Source organism: Globicephala melas, chromosome 14, assembly GCF_963455315.2.
Source record: "Globicephala melas chromosome 14, mGloMel1.2, whole genome shotgun sequence".
NCBI lineage: Eukaryota > Metazoa > Chordata > Mammalia > Artiodactyla > Delphinidae > Globicephala > Globicephala melas.
The window spans coordinates 39,195,684-39,214,224 of NC_083327.1; the positions used below are offsets into that span (position 1 = coordinate 39,195,684).

The 18,541-nt window shown below is 33.7% G+C and overlaps 1 protein-coding gene across 1 annotated transcript in view; it reads left to right on the forward strand.

Moving 5' to 3' along the window:
- The window catches only part of CEP57L1 (centrosomal protein 57 like 1), a 61,981-nt gene extending 43,728 nt beyond the window's left edge, over window positions 1-18,253 (forward strand). Inside the window, exons 5-11 of the mRNA XM_070043444.1 lie at window positions 6,351-6,467; window positions 7,441-7,518; window positions 8,012-8,098; window positions 12,843-12,920; window positions 13,037-13,278; window positions 14,300-14,444; window positions 16,588-18,253. Of these exons, the coding sequence (XP_069899545.1) occupies window positions 6,351-6,467; window positions 7,441-7,518; window positions 8,012-8,098; window positions 12,843-12,920; window positions 13,037-13,278; window positions 14,300-14,444; window positions 16,588-16,806 (966 nt within the window). The 3' untranslated portion in view covers window positions 16,807-18,253. The remainder of the gene's footprint in view (window positions 1-6,350; window positions 6,468-7,440; window positions 7,519-8,011; window positions 8,099-12,842; window positions 12,921-13,036; window positions 13,279-14,299; window positions 14,445-16,587) is intronic.
- The last annotated feature ends 288 nt before the right edge of the window (window positions 18,254-18,541 follow it).

The window sequence follows — 18,541 nt, forward strand, 5'->3', positions numbered from 1 at the left end:
GAGAAACTTTCAGTCAAAGATAAACAGGGAGAAGGAGATAAAGCACTATGAAAAGAGATAGCATACATAACAGACTATATAAACACTCTCATAAGTTATCTCCAGCTAGGTACTGGCTCTGGAAGAGAGAGACTTTAAAATAATTATGCTTGCTAAAATCAAGGAGACAGAAGATAGGAACAAAATTTTCAGTAGAGCATTAGAAACCATAAAATGGCAGAGCAGATTTGAGAAAGAACCAAATAAAAATTGTAGAACTAAGAAGTACAATAAGTGAAATTTAGAACTTAATGGTGGATCTAATAGCAGATTAGAAGAGATAATTAGTGAACTAGACACTGAAACTGTCCAGATCAATGAAGAGACAAAACAATAGTAAATTTAGAAAAGAGAGTAAGAGGCAGAAGTTAGAGTGAGGTCAAATTTATCTGTGATTGGAGTTCCAAAAGGAAAAGAGAAAGAATAGGACAGAAACAATATTTGAAGAGATAATGGCTGGGAATTTAAAAAATTGATTTAAAAAAAATCAGACCACAGATTCAAGAAGATAAAACCAAAGTAGGAAAAATAAAAAGAAATAAAAGAAATAATAAGACAAGAATAAAATCCTAAAAGCTGCTGGCGGTGGGGGGAAGGGTATGTTCAAAAGGACAGCAATTAAAGTAACAGTGGACTTCTCAACTGAAAATACTGAATCTGGAAGAAAATGGATATAATTAAGGCAGTAAAAGAAAATAACTACCAATCTAGAGTCCAATGCCTGGGGGAAATATCCTTCAGAAATAAAGGTAAAGTGAAGACATTGTAAGACTGACAAAATCTGAGATAGTTTGTTACTAGGAGATACATTCTAAGGAAACACCGAAGGACATTATTCAGACAGAAGGAAAGGTGTCTTAGATGGAAGGTCAGAGATGCAGGAAGGAATGCAGAACAACGAAGATGGTAAATATATGGGTAAATCTAAATGAATATTGTATAAAACAGCAATAATAATGTTTTATTTATATATTTAAATATATATAAAGGATTAAAATTAATGAGAACAGAAGCTCATAAATTGGGAACTGGTAAATATAGTTTAAGTGTTCTAAGATCTTTGCTTTATGTTGGAAATGGGTAAAGTACCAGTCAATACTGGATTTTAATGGGCAAGAATTTAATAGGTTTTTCAAGGAACTGGAAAAGTGATTCTAAAATTTATATAAAAAGGAAAGGTCCAAGAGTAGCCAAGCTATTCTGAAGAAGAATAAGGTGAGGTCTTACTGTATTGATGGTATCAAAATTAACATGATAGGGCTTCCCTGGTGGCGCAGTGGTTGAGAGTCCGCCTGCCGATGCAGGGGACACAGGTTCGTGCCCCGGTCCGGGAAGATCCCACATGCCGCAGAGCAGCTGGGCCCGTGAGCCATGGCCGCTGAGCCTGCGCATCCGGAGCCCGTGCTCCACAACGGGAGAGGCCACAACAGTGAGAGGCCCACGTACCGCAAAAAAATAAATAAAAATTAACATGATATTTGTATGGATAGACACCTGAATAAAGGAATAGGATATAGTCAGACACACTTATGTGGAAACTCAATATAAAACAAGGATGCCACTGCAGAACATTGGAGAAAAGTCAGACTTCAGTAAACAGTTTTGGGAAAATTGGTTATCTGTGTGAGAAAAAAAAGCAGAAAGAAATTGATCCCTACCATACACGAAAATCAATTCCAGATGGATTAAAGACTTAAATGTAAACGTTGGAATTTTTAGGAGCAAATACGGAACAATATCCTTATGACCTTGGAGTTAAGGGAGATTTTTTAGGCAAGATACAAAAAGTAACAAAGCAGTAGAAAAGTGGGCAAAGTTATGAAGAGGCATTTTGCAGGATAAAAGGAATCACAAATGATCATACATTTATAGAAAACTTGATCAATCTCATTAGTAACCAGGGAAATGCCAATTAAAAGCACAAGATATCTATCTATTCACCTATTCACATTTTACCTTATAAAATAACGTAGAAATTCCTATGCTAGCTAAATATTGTAGATCAGTGACTTTTAACCATTTTTTAAATGTTTTTATTGAAGTATAATTTACATCTAGTGAAATACACAGGTCTTAAATGTACAGTTCAGTGATCATTGATAAATGAATATGCTCATGTAATCCATAGTCCTACCAAATAACAGAACATTTTTTAAATAAATTCATTTATTTATTTATTTTTGGCTGCGTTGGGTCTTCATTGCTGTGTGTGGGCATTTGCTAGTTGTGGCGAGTGGGGGCCACTTTTCATTGCAGTGTGCAGGCTTCTCATTGTGGTGGCCTCTCCTGTTAACGGAGCATGGGCTCCAGGCACGCAGGCTTCAGTAGTTGTGGCATGTGGGCTTAGTTGTGGCACACAGGCTGTAGAGTGCAGGCTCAGTAGTTGTGGCGCATGGGCCCAGTTGCTCCATGGCATATGGGATCTTCCTGGACCAGGGCTTGAACCTGTGTGCCCTGCATTGGCAGGCAGATTCCCAACCACTGTGCCACCAGGGAAGTCCAACAGAACATTTTTATCACCCCAGAAATTTTCTTATATCTCTGCCAAGTTATTCCCTGTTCTATACCCACCTCCCAACAACACAACTACTATTCTGATTTATTTTACTTCAGATTAAGTTTGCCTGTCCTAGAACTTCATATAAATTGGATCATAGAAAATGTACTTTTTTGTGTCTGGTTCTTTGGTTTAACATAAAGTTTTTTAGATTAATCCATGTTGCTGTATGTATCAGTAGTTCATTCCTTTTATTGCTGTATAGAATTTCATTATATAGATATGCCACAAGTTGGTTATCCATTTTTCTGTTGATGGACATTTGGCTGGTTTGGAGATATTATGAATAAAGTTTGGAGATATTATGAATAAAGCTGCTATGGACAGTTTGGAGATATTATGAATAAAGCTGCTATGGACATTCTTGTACAAATTATTTTGTGACCATATGTTTTAATTTCTCTTGGACAAATATCTAGTAGTAGAATTGCTGAACCACAGGGTAGGTGTATGTTTATAAGAAACTGTGAAACTGTTTTCCAAAATATTTTCTTCTAAAAGCTTTTTGTTTTCATTTTTTTCCTGTGATCCATCTGCAATTAATTTTTGTATGGTGAGAGGAAATATTCAAGGTTAAATTTTTTCCATGTGGATGCCCAGTTGTTCCAGCACCACTTGTTAAAAGATTTCTTTTCTCCTGTTGAATTCATTGGGCACCTTTGTCAACAATCAATTGGCAAAGATGGAAAAAGTCTGTTTCTGGGACTCTGTATTATCTTTTGGTCTATTCTTACACTAATACCATGTAGCTTTATAATAAGTCTTGAAATCAAGTAGTGTGAATCTTCCAGCTTTGTTCTTTTTGTTGTTATTATAGATCCTTTGCACTTCTATATAAATTTTATAACCAGTGTAACATTTTCTAAAAAATAAGTCTGCTGAGATTTTGATTGGGATATTGTTAAATCTATAGATCATTTGGGGAAAAATTGATAACTCGAAAATATTGAATCTTCTGAACCCTGAACATAGTATATTTCTCTATTATTTCAGTCTTCTTTACTTTCTCTTCATAGTGGTTTGTAGTTTTTATGAGAAGTCTTGCACATCTTTTGTTAAATTTATCTCTAAGAACTTTGTATTCTTAATGTTATTATGAGCAATATTGGACTTTTTTTCATTTTTCTATTACTAGCATATAAAAATGTAATTGATTTTTATGTGACTTTGTATCCTGCAGCCTTGCTAAATTTATTCTAGTAGTTTTCATATTTTCAAAGGATTTTCTTTATACACAATCATGTCATCTGTGAATAAAGACAGCTTTATTTCTCCTTTTCCAAATTTTTTGGCTTTTATTTCTTTTTCATACTTTATTGCTCTGGCTATTACAGCTAGTATAGTGTTAATTAGGAGTAGTAAGGACTGACATCTTTGTTTTGTTTCTGATCTTTGGGAGAAAGATGCCAGTCTTTCACTAGGATATTACCTCTAGGTTTTTCATAGTTGTTCCTTATCAAGGTGTGGAAATTACTTTCTATTCTTAGTTTGCTAAAAGCTTTTATTGTGAATGGGTATCAAATTTTGTGAATTGCTTTTTCTACATCTAGTGAAAGGGTCATATGATTTTTCTCACTCCTTCTGTTAACATGGTAAGTTACACTGTTTGATTTTCAAATGTTAACCAACATTGCATTCCTGGTATAGACCCCAATCAATCTTAAAATAGTATTCTTTTTTTACATTGCTTGATTCAGTTTGCTAATATTTTGCTTAACTATTTTTGTGCCTTTGTCCATGAGGAATCTTGGTTTGTAATTTTCTTATAATGTCTGGTTTTGGTGTTATGGTTTTGTTGGCCTCATAAAATTAGTTGGGAAGATTCCTTCTTCTATTTTCTGGAAGACCTTGTATAAGAGTAGTGTTATTTCCTCCATAAATGTTTGATAGAATTCAAATTTGATAGATGCTATCTGGGACTGGAGTTTTCTTTAAATGTAAAGTGTTTTTGAATAATGAATTCAATTTATTTGTAACAGAGATTGGGCTACCCAGATTTTCGTTTCTTCTTGTGTCTTTAGAGAAGTCCCTCTTTCATTCCTGATATTACTAAGTTGTATTTTTGCTCTTTTTAAAATTATCACTCTACCTATCACTTTATCAACTTTATTGATTTTTTCAAAAAAAATTTTTTTAAAGTTTTACGTTCTATTTCATTGATTTGCACTTCATTTTTATTATTTCCTTCCTTCTATTTATGTAGGGTTTAATTTGCTATTTTATCCCTACCTTTGTATGTTAGAAACTTAGATTATTGATTTTAAAACTTTTATTATTTCTTTTTAAATGTTATATCTTGTGATTAAAACTATCAAGTTCACTGTAAACATTGCTTTACTTGCATCCCACAGATTTTGATATTTTGTATTTTCATTATCTTTCAGCTAAAAATATTTTTTAAGTTCTCTAGTGGTTTCTTCTTATATTCTATTGACTTCTCTTCTTGTACTTTTTCCCTTCTCCTTCTCCTTTTTAGCACCTTCTCTACAGGTTAAAATATGTGTTCTTAACGTACCACAGTCTGCCATGAATTAGTATTAAAACATTCACATGTAATATTAGATCCTTACCACAGTATGCTTCCACTTGTCTCCCTTTGTGCTACAGTTTTCATATATTTTATTTCTACATATGTTATATAACTCACAATACATTGTTTTTGTTTCTGCTTTAAATGATCAGTTTTCCTTTAAAGAAAATTAAGAAACAAGGAGATATTTATCCACATTTTTACCATTCCCAGTGCTTTTTATTTCTTTATGTAGAATCAATTTTTCATCTAGTGTCATTTCCTTTAGTCTGAAGTACTTCTTTTAAAAGTATGCTGGGAATTCTCTTAGCATGTATTTGTCTGGAAAAGGCTTTAGTTCACCATCATTGGTGAACGATAGTTTCACTGGATATAGAATTCTAGTTGATGCTTTTTTTCTTTTAGCACATTAAAGCTGTTCTCTCAATTGTCCTCTGGATTTCATAGTTTCTAATGAGAATTGTTATCTTCATTCCTCTGTGCATAATGTGTTATTTCTCAGGCTGCTTTTTTTTCCTTTTATCACTGGTTTTCCACCATTTGATAATGTGCCCAAATGGGGTTTTCTTTGTATTTATTCTGCTTGGGTTATTTTTTGTTTGTTTGTTTTAGATTCTTGAATACGTTAGTTAATATTTTTCATCAAAATTGGAACATTTTTAGCCATTATCCTTCAAATAATTATCCTTGTCTGACTTCTCTCTCCTCTCGTTCTATAACTCCAATTGAATGTTAGACCACAGGTCACCAAGACTCTGTTTATTGGTTGTTTCAGTTTTTTGTTTTTTAATAGACTATTTTTTTAGAGCAGTTTTAAGTTAATAAAAGATAGTTCTCTGTATGTTTTATTCCTCTGATAGTTACTTTGCTATGTTATAGTTAGAGAGGGGGTAAATCAGTGACTGGTTTGGTCACCTTGTGAATAACACCTTTATTTATTTAATACACGTTTCACTGATGATGTTTTCCATAGTAAGAAATACTATATAAAGATACATAGAAGATTTTGTTCCATTGATCTAATATCTTTTTTTACACATTATGTTTGTTTTTTAAAAGTATTTTATTTTCTTGTTTTTTGCTCATAAGCACCTAAAGTATGTACATGTATGTGCGTGTTTCTTATGACAGATTTATATTATACTTTGAATTCTTAGAAATTGTATTACTCTTGAGCCATTGGCATCACTTGCCAAACTTAGGTTTTGTTTTTTTCCTTTCCAGGCCCAGCTTCAAAGGGAAAAAGAACAGGATCATATGAAGCTGCAAGCAAAACTTGAAAAGCTTGATGTCTTAGAAAAAGAATGTTTTAAACTTACAACAACTCAGAAAACTGCTGAGGTAAGCTTCTACTTGTTTCTTTGAAGTGGTGATGCCAGGAATAAATCTTTAGTATTAAGCATAATTACACTGTATGTGAATATGCAGTAAAATTAGATTCGTAAAACTTCATTAACAACTTTTAGTAATCCAGATATGAATTCCTGCCTATAGAGATGAAAAGTTAATATATTCTATCACAGCATGAATGAGCTTGCCTTTTGATGTGAAATTGTAGTTTTGGTTTCTTCTGCAATGGCAGAACATTTTCATTCGTTAAGTAATTTACCTAAAGGATATTGAAAAGATTGCCTTTCACCACTTACAATTAAGTTAAGCCTATTCTAGATCCTGTCCTGAAATACCCTCTCCTTTTCCACCCAAATCCTATCCATTTCATAGGACTTTCTCCCAGTCCTGCTTCCTCTGTGAAGCCTTCCTTGAGGTTTCCAACACTCAGGAAGCTCACCCTTTGAAATAGTACTGGCTTCTTATTCTAAACTACACCATGGATATAAGATGAAATACTTATGTGTATAAGGTTATACAGTATATACATGGTATGAGTCAAATCATATCATTTCATGTATATTACTGTTGTTTCCCTAAGTACAGCATAAATAGATGTTTGTTGTAATTTGTCTATATTTTGAATGAAACATTGAGACCCAAGACTATAATTGTTTGACATTCTAGACCTTTAAAACCTCCCAAATTTTCATTATTATGATTTTGTTGATGAAAGTTAAAAGAGCCTATGCATATACATTCTTTGCTTTTCCTTTGTTCTTCTTGTATATAATAGCAGGTAAAGAAGCATAGGAAGAAAGCCAAGAAAAATTTAGCATCTTTTGCCATTCCTTTTTCTTACTTTCTGTTTTAATTTACCAAACTATCAAGAATCAATACCCTAAGGACTCTATTTGGAAAAGGAATATAAGATATTTGGCTTTAGTTTTTGTATAATAATCCCAGATTTTTTATTCTTTTGCAGGGCAAGATTAAACATTTAGAGGAAAAACTAAAGGAAGAAGAACATCAGCGTAAGCTCTTTCAAGACAAAGCTTCTCAGGTAAATAGAGCACTATATCATCTATCACATTAAAATCATGTATGTTTTATTGTACTTTATTAACTGAAGCCTGTATTCTAGACTCTAATTTCTGCTTCCTAGCTTGTTATTTTTTGTCTCATTTTGCTATAATACTGAAGTTCTCAATAAGTCAGCCAGTATATTTATATACTTGGATGTATTGCCAAGAGATCTTTTGGTCTTTTGAAATTCTGACAAACATATATATATTCTCAGTTGAAACAATTCCTGCTATAGATTGTTTTCAGTTTGAGATATATAAAATAATTCATTCTCTTAAAAACAGAAAATGATTGTAATTACCAGTAGACCTGGTAACTTTTTCACACAAAAAATAGTGTTTGAGGTTTTCTTTTCTTCCTCAAAAAATATTTTGTCTTTATAAATTGAGATCTGATCCTCATTATAATGTTTTTGAAGAAGAAGGAACTTGTTAAAAATCAATTTAATACATTTTTTTTCAATATTGTAGCTTCAAACTGAACTTGAAATCAGTAGAATTTTGATGTCTTCAGTATCAAATCCAAAGCGCTCCAAGGAAAAGAAGAAATCTTCAAAGGTATGCAAACACTTTATTCTTATCTTGCTAATACTTATTTCTTGCTAATACTTATTTCTTTACCTTTTTAATATTTATACCTATCCATTTCCAAAAAAAATTTGAAAAGATTTATAATACAAGACAATGCTTTGAAATGGGCCTAAAAACATGCGTCAAGTAATGATGGTTTGGGGTGTGAGGACAGAAAATTCCATAAAACCTAGGTTAAAGAAAGTAACAGCAGTTGAGTGCAAAACCTAGCTCTGAGTTTGCTTAACAGCCAAAGCAAAAAGGAGCATATAATAGGCAGTACATCTATCTTTGTGAAATAACAATAAGCCTTCCAGTTTTTCTAGAAAGACAAACATTTTCCTAGTACTAAACTGTTAGAGAAATGTACTTTGGATACTTTACGAAAGAGGCAATAAACAACACAATAGATACTGACAAGCACAATAGATCCTAGAAGCAGTTTTATATAATGTATGCACAATAAAAAGACAAAGATACAGTATTAAATTATATTGTATTATAAATTATAGTCATTTCTCTAGGTAAATTATTTATTTTTTTCTGTGCTCATAGCCTTTGGATTTGCCTAAAAATAAAGATTGGGGAAGTACTTTATAGATTTACCAATAATATTTTGTTTAGATGAGTTGATGTTTGGGGTTTATTATATTAAACTTTCTTATTTATAATGGTAAGAAAGAAAATGTTAATCCCTTTTAATCTCATGATTCTGAAATTATAGTTTTGATGACCATCATTACTGTTTACTCAATATGCATGTAGTGTTTGTGTGTGTTCTTTGCTGTGGGAACCAGGCATGCTATTTGCAAGTTCTGGCCACTGCCATAGGCTCACCCTATGGATACGATAATGGAGGAAATGTTATACTTAACTTTAGCTAGTCATTTATTCCATAAATAAGAGTTACTATTTAATAGTTTGGCTGCATTTTTCACAGATTTTTTTCTTTCAAAGAATTTGCAAAATACAGTAATGAAAAGCATTTTCCCAATGCAATTTATGTTGATTTTTTAGCTTATTTCCTTCCTCAAGTATGTTTTCTTTCTTGTCTCTACAGGAAGATTAGAAGCTGCAAAGCCAAATAGAAAATCACTATAAGTAATTTGCAAGTGGAAAAATTATTGACTTAATTTTGTATTTGTGTTTTATGGCATCCTTTGATGAGTTAGTGGAAAAAAAATTTTAATAAGGTACAGGGAGAAACAAGGTAAAAGAAATGAAGGAAAGAAAAGGTAGCTGCTGGAAGAAAAGAAAAAGTAATTAACAGCAAAATCACTTTTAAAAAGTAGTTAGTTCAAGTCCCAAGTTCATAGGATCTGCCTGTAATAATGCCTCCCTTTAAAGATGGCAGGGACACTTCGTTGCTTGCTGAAGGTAGGATCTGATTTTGAGACCTCTATGAGAGTCCTGCTTGTCTCACTGACACTCCATATCCTGAATGTAGTTCATTCAATTCATACATCTTGATTTACATAGACTAGTACCTTTAGGTAGTAAAAAGATAAATAACACAGGAATTTACAGAAAGGCAGATAAATATACAAATATAAGACAGAGTATAATAAAAACTTAATGAAGGTATAAACAAAGTACTGTGGTGCTGTATAGATAAAGAATATGTGAAGGGGTCATGCAAGAAGCAACATTAAAGGCAGCCTTGGAAAATTAGTAAGTATTGATAGAGATGAGGAGAAGTGTTTTACAGTCTGAGAGTATAGTTGGTTTTTCCACGAAACGATAAGTAATTGTCCAGTACTGGGTGTGAGATGGTGTCATATGAGACTGAAATTGAAAATATAGCTTGAGGTGACATTATGACTGATCTTCGATGCTATGTTAAGAATTTGAACTTTTATTCTATAAGTCATTGGGAACCATTGCAGGCTTGTAGGCAAATGATTAGAGCTATACTTCTAGATGGTAAGCGACAACAGTATAAGGTGAACTTGGAAGTAAAGAATCAGGCTGTTTGAATGTGGTAAGCAAGATGATGGAAGCCTTTCCTGTGACGTTTTCATTATTCTCTTAAAAGGTTAGACTAATCAATCAGAGATCTCATCCAATATAGTAATTAAAAGAATTAAATTTCTTTTACTCTTAATTATAACTGCTTGAAATAGCCTTAGACCAGACCATTGTTTTCCATTACTTGAAATTACCGTTCCTGAAGTACAGAGGTTGAATGGTTGTCCAGGGTCACCAGGCAACTCTGAGTGAATAAGAACTGACTCACAAACTTGTGATTTCTCTACCTCTAAGCCATTTTATTTCTTTAATTTTCAGAAAAAAAAATTGAATGTTTATAATAGTTAAGATATCTAAATTTTCATTTAGAGTTCGGAATATTTTGTTTTCATTATGGAATATGCTCAGTTTATTGATTATTCTCTTGGTGAAGTGTTAACTAGAGTGACCAATTCACCGCAGTTTGCCTGTGACTTTCCTAGTTTTAGTACTGAAAATTCTGTATCATGGGCAAATTGAGACAATTGGTCACCCTAGTTCAATCCTTCCTACAAAAATAATGAAATCATTTACTTTTAAGAATGTAGTTCAGCAGGGCTTCCTTGGTGGCGCAGCGGTTGAGAGTCCGCCTGCCGATGCAGGGGACACGGGTTCGTGCTCCGGTCCGGGAAGATCCCACATGCCGCGGAGCGGCTGGGCCCGTGAGCCATGGCCGCTGAGCCTGCGCGTCCGGAGCCTGTGCTTCGCAACGGGAGAGGCCACAGCAGTGAGAGGCCCGCGTACTGCAAAAAAAAAAAAAAAAGAATGTAGTTCAGCAGTGTCTTTTTAAAAATGTTTCATGAAGGAGTATATATAACAAAAAATGTCTGCTCGAAGGATAATAATGAAATTAGCACTTGGTAGAGTGACCATCCAGCTTAAGAAATAGAACATTACCAGCACTGTTAAGCCCCAGCATATATCTCTCCTAAATTGTATTCCCTCCGTCCAAGGATTAACCACAATTCTGATTTTGCTTTTATCATTCTCTGGCTTTTTTAAAAAAAATTACTTTGCCAAATAAGTATTCCTAAGAAATACATGTTTTAGGGTTATGCTTTGAACTTTATGTAAATGGACTTATTCTGTTCGTGTTCTTCAGCAGCTTTCTTTTTCCACTCAGCATTAAGTTTATGAGATTCTTCCAATTGATGCATATACCTATGGTTTGCTGCTTTTTATTGCTAAAAATATTTTTTCCTTTCTCCTTTCAGTGATCATTTGGTTTGTTTCTCACTTTTTATTATTATAAAAAACACTGTTAAGAACTTTCTTGTACATACCTCTTGGTGCATGTGTTCAGGAGTTTCTCTAAGATGCTGGGCCATAAGTGTTATGCACCTTAGCTTTACGAGATAATGTCCAAAGTGATTGGACCAGTTTATGTTCCAATCAGCAGTTACCATTGTTCCATATCCTAACCATAAGTGTCTATTTTTGTTTTTCACTTTTTATTTTGAAAAATTATATATTCACAGGAGATAACAAAAAAATATAAAGGGAGGTCCCATGTATCTTCAACCAGTTTTCCCCAATGGTAACATCTTTCATAAATATAGTATAAAGTCCAGGAAATTGAAATTGGTACAATACACAGAACTTATGGAGATTTCAATCGTTTTTTATTCACTTAGTTGTGTGTGTATATGTATGTGTGTGTGTGAGTATATGTAGTTTTATATAGTTTTATCACATGTGTATATTCATGTAACCATCACCACAATGAAGATACAGCACTATTCCACCTCTATAAGGTTTCTTCATTCCATCCCTTTATAGTTACACATCATCCTGCTCCCTAACCCTTAGCATTTTCTAATCTGTTTACCATCTCTATAATTTTATTTCATGAATGCTATATAAATGTAATCATACAGTATGTAACCTTTTTTAAAAAAATTTTATTTATTTTTGACTGCGTTGGGTCTTCGTTGCTGCACGTGGGCTTTTCTCTAGTTGTGGCTAGTGGGGGCTACTCTTCATTGTGTGCGGGCTTGTTGCTGTGGCTTCTCTGGTTGAGGAACATGGGCTCTAGGCACACAGGCTTCATTGTGGCACGTGGGCTCAGTAGTTGTGACTCACGGGCTTAGTTGCTCTGCGGTATATGGGATCTTCCGTGACCAGGGCTCGAACCCATGTCCCCTGCATTGGCAGGTGGATTCTTAACCACTGCACCACCACGGAAGCCCAGTATGTAACCTTTTGAGAGGCTTTTTTTGCTCAGCCAATTCCCTTGCAATCCACCCAAGTATTAATACATTTTTAAAAGTTTCTGTGTAGTATTCCATGTTATGGATGTGCCACAGTTTAACCATTTACCTATTGAAGGATATTTGGATTGTTTTCAGTTTTAGGCTATCACAAATAAAGCAGTTATAAACATTTGTATATGGGTTTTTGTGTGAACATAAGTTTTCATTTTTCAGGGATAAATGTCTAAAAGTGCAATTGCTAAATCATATGATAACTACATGTTTAGTTTTATAAGAAACTTCCAAACTGTCTTCCAAAGTGGCTGCATTATTTTGTGCATATGAGTGATCTGGTTTCTCCACATCCTTGCCAGCATTTGGTGGTGTCACTTTTTTTTTTTTTTTTGGCTGTTCTAATAGGTGTATAGTGATGTTTCATTGTAACTTGCATTTTCCTAATGGCTAATAATGTTGCATTTGATAAATGTCTTTTTAAATATTTTTTGTTTACTTTTTCCCTTGTCAATATTTAGAAAACTAAATGTTTAAAGAGAGGACCACCTCAGCAAATTTATTCAAAGTTTGGATCACTGCCTATTGTGGCTGAGAAGGTGAGAGGGGGAAAAATGAGGATACTTGGTCAGATAAACTCAGGCTTTGTTGTAAGTGATATTTAAATGCCATCAGTTATTTAAAATCGTTCTCAACTATTTCTTTTCCCCCGAAGTCTGCCAGTGCAGGCCATTCCAGGAATGCAAGTACCCCAAACCTGCAGACAATGCAACATTACAGGCCACATATCCTTCAGAAACTGGCTGAAGTTTCTGAACCTAGATGTCTCTACAAGCCTTCTAAATCAACTTCTCAATGTGAAGCTGTACCTTCTGACTCAGAAAAGTCCATTTCCATTTGTAACAATTTGTCTGAACTTTTGATGGCAATGCAAGATGAGCTGGACCAAATGACTATGTAAGTATTTATCAGAAGAAGTAGCAAGATATTTAGGTATCTTTTTTTCTTCTCAGTCTTTCAAACAGTGCCACTTATAAATTCTTAAAAGTCTTACTTAGCCATTTGGATTTATTTTGATCTGCAGATTTGTTGTCATTGATTTTTCATTATATTTGTTGTATTTAAATTGCATTTTAATTATCTATGTGTAATTACTACTTTTTCCAATTTAAAGTGTTTCTGTATTCCCAAGATCTGAACTGATAGACAAATATTTCTGTCATTCTAACAAATGGAGTCTGGTGACCTTAAATTGTAACTCACAAATACTTTTATAAGAAAGATTCTCCATTTGTTTTTTATAATCTTTTTAGTTAAATGAATGATTTCATTAGATAAATAGGAAAGCAATTTCTTGTTTTAGATTCTGGCTGGTCTGCATTACACGTTTGAAGCATCCATAGTAAACAATATTCTGTATGGGATATATATTTTAAGCTTCAAGTTTAAATATATATTCAACAAAAATTCCAGAAAATATGTGATTTGGGCGGCCAGCTAGTTGAACTAAGACCTCTGTAGAAGATATAACTAGTTCTATTGGCAGTGTTTCTTTGAGTAGGCTATCACCAAATCTAGGGATTTCTCAGGCAAATACTTCTATAGCTGGAATTCTTCCACAGATTCTACACTAAGAATTCCAAACTTGGAATGAAAAAGAGTCCCTTAATGCCTCTAGCTAAGGACATCAGAATATTTTACTACATTTAACTGTAAACATCAAGGATTCAGACCTTTTTTTTAGGATTCTTTAAGATCCTAAGTCTAATATATTTCTAAATATATCTAATCTCAAAGCATAAGAGCCTGTTTATAATTACCATAGATTTAATTTGATAACCCTACAGAAAGAGGCTGTCTTTGAAGGTTAATATTTAACTCTGATTAAAATTTATGATTGAACAGAATATTGTCTAATTGTGACAAAGACATATACTATAAACTGTAATAGTGCTTGATATTTGCTTTTCTTTCATAGGGAGTACCAAGACCTTCTGAATCAAATGAAAGAAACTGAAAGCCAATCAGTCTGTGAAAACATAGAATGTGAACTAGAACATTTAGTCAAGAAAATGGAAATTAAAGGAGAACAAATTTCTAAATTAATGAAGCATCAAGACAATGTAAGAGGCTTTAGTAAAAGATTTTAATGAAAAGATAATGTATCTGGATTCAGTGTTATATCTCTGTATGACCTTCCAAATTTGAGGCCTGTATGTATGGCTTAGAGAAAAGATGATAGATAGGAATCCCTTAGGCTTATTATAGAGTCATCTGTCCATTGAAATAACATGGCCTCCTATGTAACTCTCCAAGATAATTCAAAGAAAAGGAAACAAGGAAGTTTAGTTATGGGAAATTCCCTGGTGGTCCAGTGGTTAGGGCTCAGCCCGTTCATTGCTGGGGCCCAGGTTCAATCCCTGGTTGGGGAACTAAGATCCTGCAAGCCTCATGGTGTGGCCAAAAAAAGAAAAGAAAAGAAAGTTTAGTTATGTATTCAAAAATAAGTTTGGGAAAATTAAGAGGTAGGCTAGATTTGCTTTACAGCTCTCCCAGTTATCCTTTTAGCATTCTTTCCCCTTATCCCTCTCTTCCCTAATGCCTTAATGAAACCCCTTATGTCAACAGGTGTCTAGTGCATATATAAACCTGGCTTCTGAAGCAGTACCCCAACTCTAAGACTGCTATTTCCAGTTTCCCAGAACAAGCTATGCTGTGTTCCACCTGTGCTCAGCTAGCTCTAGAGGGGTGATGAGGGGGACTCTATCCTTGTGTGTAAATTCTTAACAGCTAAGAATGGCATAACAGTTTTAATATTTTAATGAAAAAATCATGGAATATTATATTTTATCCCAAGACAATGACTCCATTCTTAGTACGATTATGCTACTGGAACAGAAAGCAGAGAAAATCTTTCCAGGAACCCTCAGGTCATATCATGTAGCTATCTGCCTATGGAATAATCAGCATTCATATAAGTTGGTGATATATTAACCTCACAATTAAGCCTTCCCCACTTTTATAGGAAAGTAATAAAAAATGCAGAATTTTACTGCCTTTACTCTTCTATAGCCAATAAAGAAAGAAAGAAGGAAATGAAATTTTGAAGCAAACATTTTCACTTTACTGGCTTTTAAGTCTATAGTAAGTAAAATTTTTGTATGATTGTGTTAGGGTGAAGATTATATAACTTGTATACTTTCTTAGAATCACACAGGAGAAACTTGAAAGGAATAGAAGAATAGTCACTTTTTTTAAATTTAGGAAGTGTGTACATAAATAATATTTTGAAAATATTATTTATATTCCATAATAACTATAGCAGTATAAAATTTCAAGCATTTTTAGACAAATAGAACACCAGATACTTAGCCAATGTCTAGACCAGCTCTACAAATTAGGCTGTGCTTAAGTGAAATAGATTAAGTAATGGAGGGAATTCCCTGGCGGTCCAGTGGTTAGGATTCTGCGCTTCCACTGCAGGGGGCACAGGTTGGATCCATGATTGGGGAGCTAAGCCATGTGGCCTGGCCAAAATAAATTAATTAATTTAATTAAATAAATATTTAAAAATTTAAAAAAGATTGAGTAATGGACTGGACTTCGAAGAAATAGGTTTTGACTAGTTTATAAGTTTTGTTTAATTCTGTCTACCCAATCATTACTAGATACTCCTCAATGAGATAAAGTTATTCCTTTGCCTTTTTTTTTTTAAACTGGCATTCAGTAGTACTTTAAATTCATGAATACTTTAAATTAAAAAAAATATATATATATATATATATAGACTCTATAAACTTGATGTCCATTCCTAGCATCAAATCTTTGCTTTATTGTTAGTGTCACCTGAAAGGTCCTTCTCTCACCTCCCTGTTCTCCAGATTTTTCCCATTTCATATCTTACATAAACATTCCTTCCTCTCAGCTTCTCCAGCCCACATTGATCTTGTCCTACTTTTAGCCTTCTCAGATATATACTTTTTGTCCTACTCAAAGTTATTGTGGCTTGAATTATTCTCTAGTTGTCACATATATGCTTTGATTTCACTAATAAGAGCAGTAAACTCTTTGAAAGCAAAGATTGTTTTATTCATTATATTTTTGTCTAACTAGCACAGTGTTAGGCATGTAATAGGTATTCAATAAATAAAGACTTAACGAACTTTTTAATTTCATGTAATCTTTAAACCATCAATCCAATCCATCTACTGTAAGGTATATTTTAAGTATATTTTTGACTAAAATGTTAGATTTTTTTCTCTCCAGGTCTGCAAACTGCAGCAAAAAGTTCAGAATTTGAAGATGAGTGAAGCTTCAGCTATTCAGAAAGAAGATAGCAACTGTAAAGGATCAAAGAACATAAAAAATAGCCCCAGAAAATGTTTGCTAACTAACTCTCCTCAAAAAAACAGCAACTTTCCTCCAATACGAGTCCATAATCTTCAAATGAAATTAAGAAGAGATGATATCATGTGGGAACAGTAACACAGTAGCAAAACTGTCACCTTAAATGAACTTTGTCAGTGAGATCTTGAACTGTCTGAAGTGGTTTTAATTTAATATACCTTTATGAAATTTTGAATTATGTTTCTAGCCTCTATAAAGTGTCAAATTATATATTTTAAAATTAGTGCCTAATGACCTCCTAAGAGCCCCAAATAATAAATCATTGCTTTCTTGTTTTTCTTATTGACTGAAGTACCTAATCTTGTGTTAGAAACATTGTTCACTTTGCAGATACCTTAAGATAAATTTAAAAAATTATACTAGACTGATGATATTTAAAACTGAGTTAAATTTGAGATACAAGTGCCATAACACTTTTTCATTTAGTAGGCTTGGAACCTTAAGAACCAACATAAAATTAACAGAGTATGGAAAGGTCTTTTAACTTTCCTGGTGCTTCCTCCCTATCTTGTTTTAGAGCTGGGAAATGTTTTTCTTTTTTGGAAAGGGAAAAGCTTTGGGAAGAGGCCTTTAGCCCAAGTTTTTATGTGACAATTACAAATAGGAACCCATAGTTACTTAATTTTTAGATGACAATAACTCAGCTGTGGAAGCCTTCCTCTGCTATTCCCATTCTCTTTTACAAATCTAGCTTTGTTTTTTTTGATCTTACTCCTTTGTAACTATATTTTTGATATTTTGATTAGTGGTGCCATAAGAGATTTCTTTGTACATATATGCTTTATAATAAATTTACATTTGTTGACCTATCTTTCCAGAAGCCTATGGACACTAGTACAACTCTTCTGAACTTATTTGGTTTCTCATCAGAATCCTTTGGGGCAACTAGAGAACTGGAGTCATCAACTGAAGTAGAACTAGAAGACTGACAGAAAAGGCATAACGGAAGTGAGGAACTCAGAAGATAGGGTAGCAGTTTAAGAGATGATGATTCCGAAGGAATTGGGAGGTACATCTTTATCTACAGCTGGGGGCATGTTCAAGCTATAGGTGTGAAAGAATAAAAAGATCAACATCTTGGGGAGCTAGGAAAAGCAATTTTTTAAAAGACAGTCCTTATATCCTCCTAGGAAATCCCAAAAAGTGTGTGTAGGAGAAAGAGGGTAATTGTGGACCCTCTGTTGGGGGAGGAGGAAAACTGTGATTCAGTCTCATTGGGAGAAGAGGTGCTGTTAGAAGACCTTTCCATACCTGAAGTGGGGAGATGACTGAAAATCGGCACATTTATACTTGGAATTGTCCTTGAAAGCACCTAATGGCTGAGATAAAAGTTTCTCTCCCTTTGGTTCAAATAGTACATTTGTCCTTCACCCACTTTCACTCCCTCTCCCTTTACAGCACCTTCAGCCCCAGAGATGTCACAGACTGCTTCGTATAAACTCAGTTTCATCACCTTACCTATTTTTCAACTTTGCCTTTTCTCCTCAAGAATGTGAGTGCTCGGTGCTTTGTGTCCACCTAGAGGGGTGGGATAGGGAGGGTGGGAAGGAGACGCAAGAGGGAGGAGATATGGGGATATATGTATGCATATAGCTGATTCACTTTGTTATACAGCAGAAACTAACACACCATTGTAAAGCAATTATACTCCAATATAAATGTTAAAAAAAACCCAAAACCTAAAACTCCAACAGAAGGTGAAACTAATTAACCAGAAATGAATCAAATAGAGAATTTGAGAATGAGAAAGCAGTGGTAAAGTTGTTCTAGTTAGCATAAGTTTTGTTTTAATAATAATAATCACCATCATCTA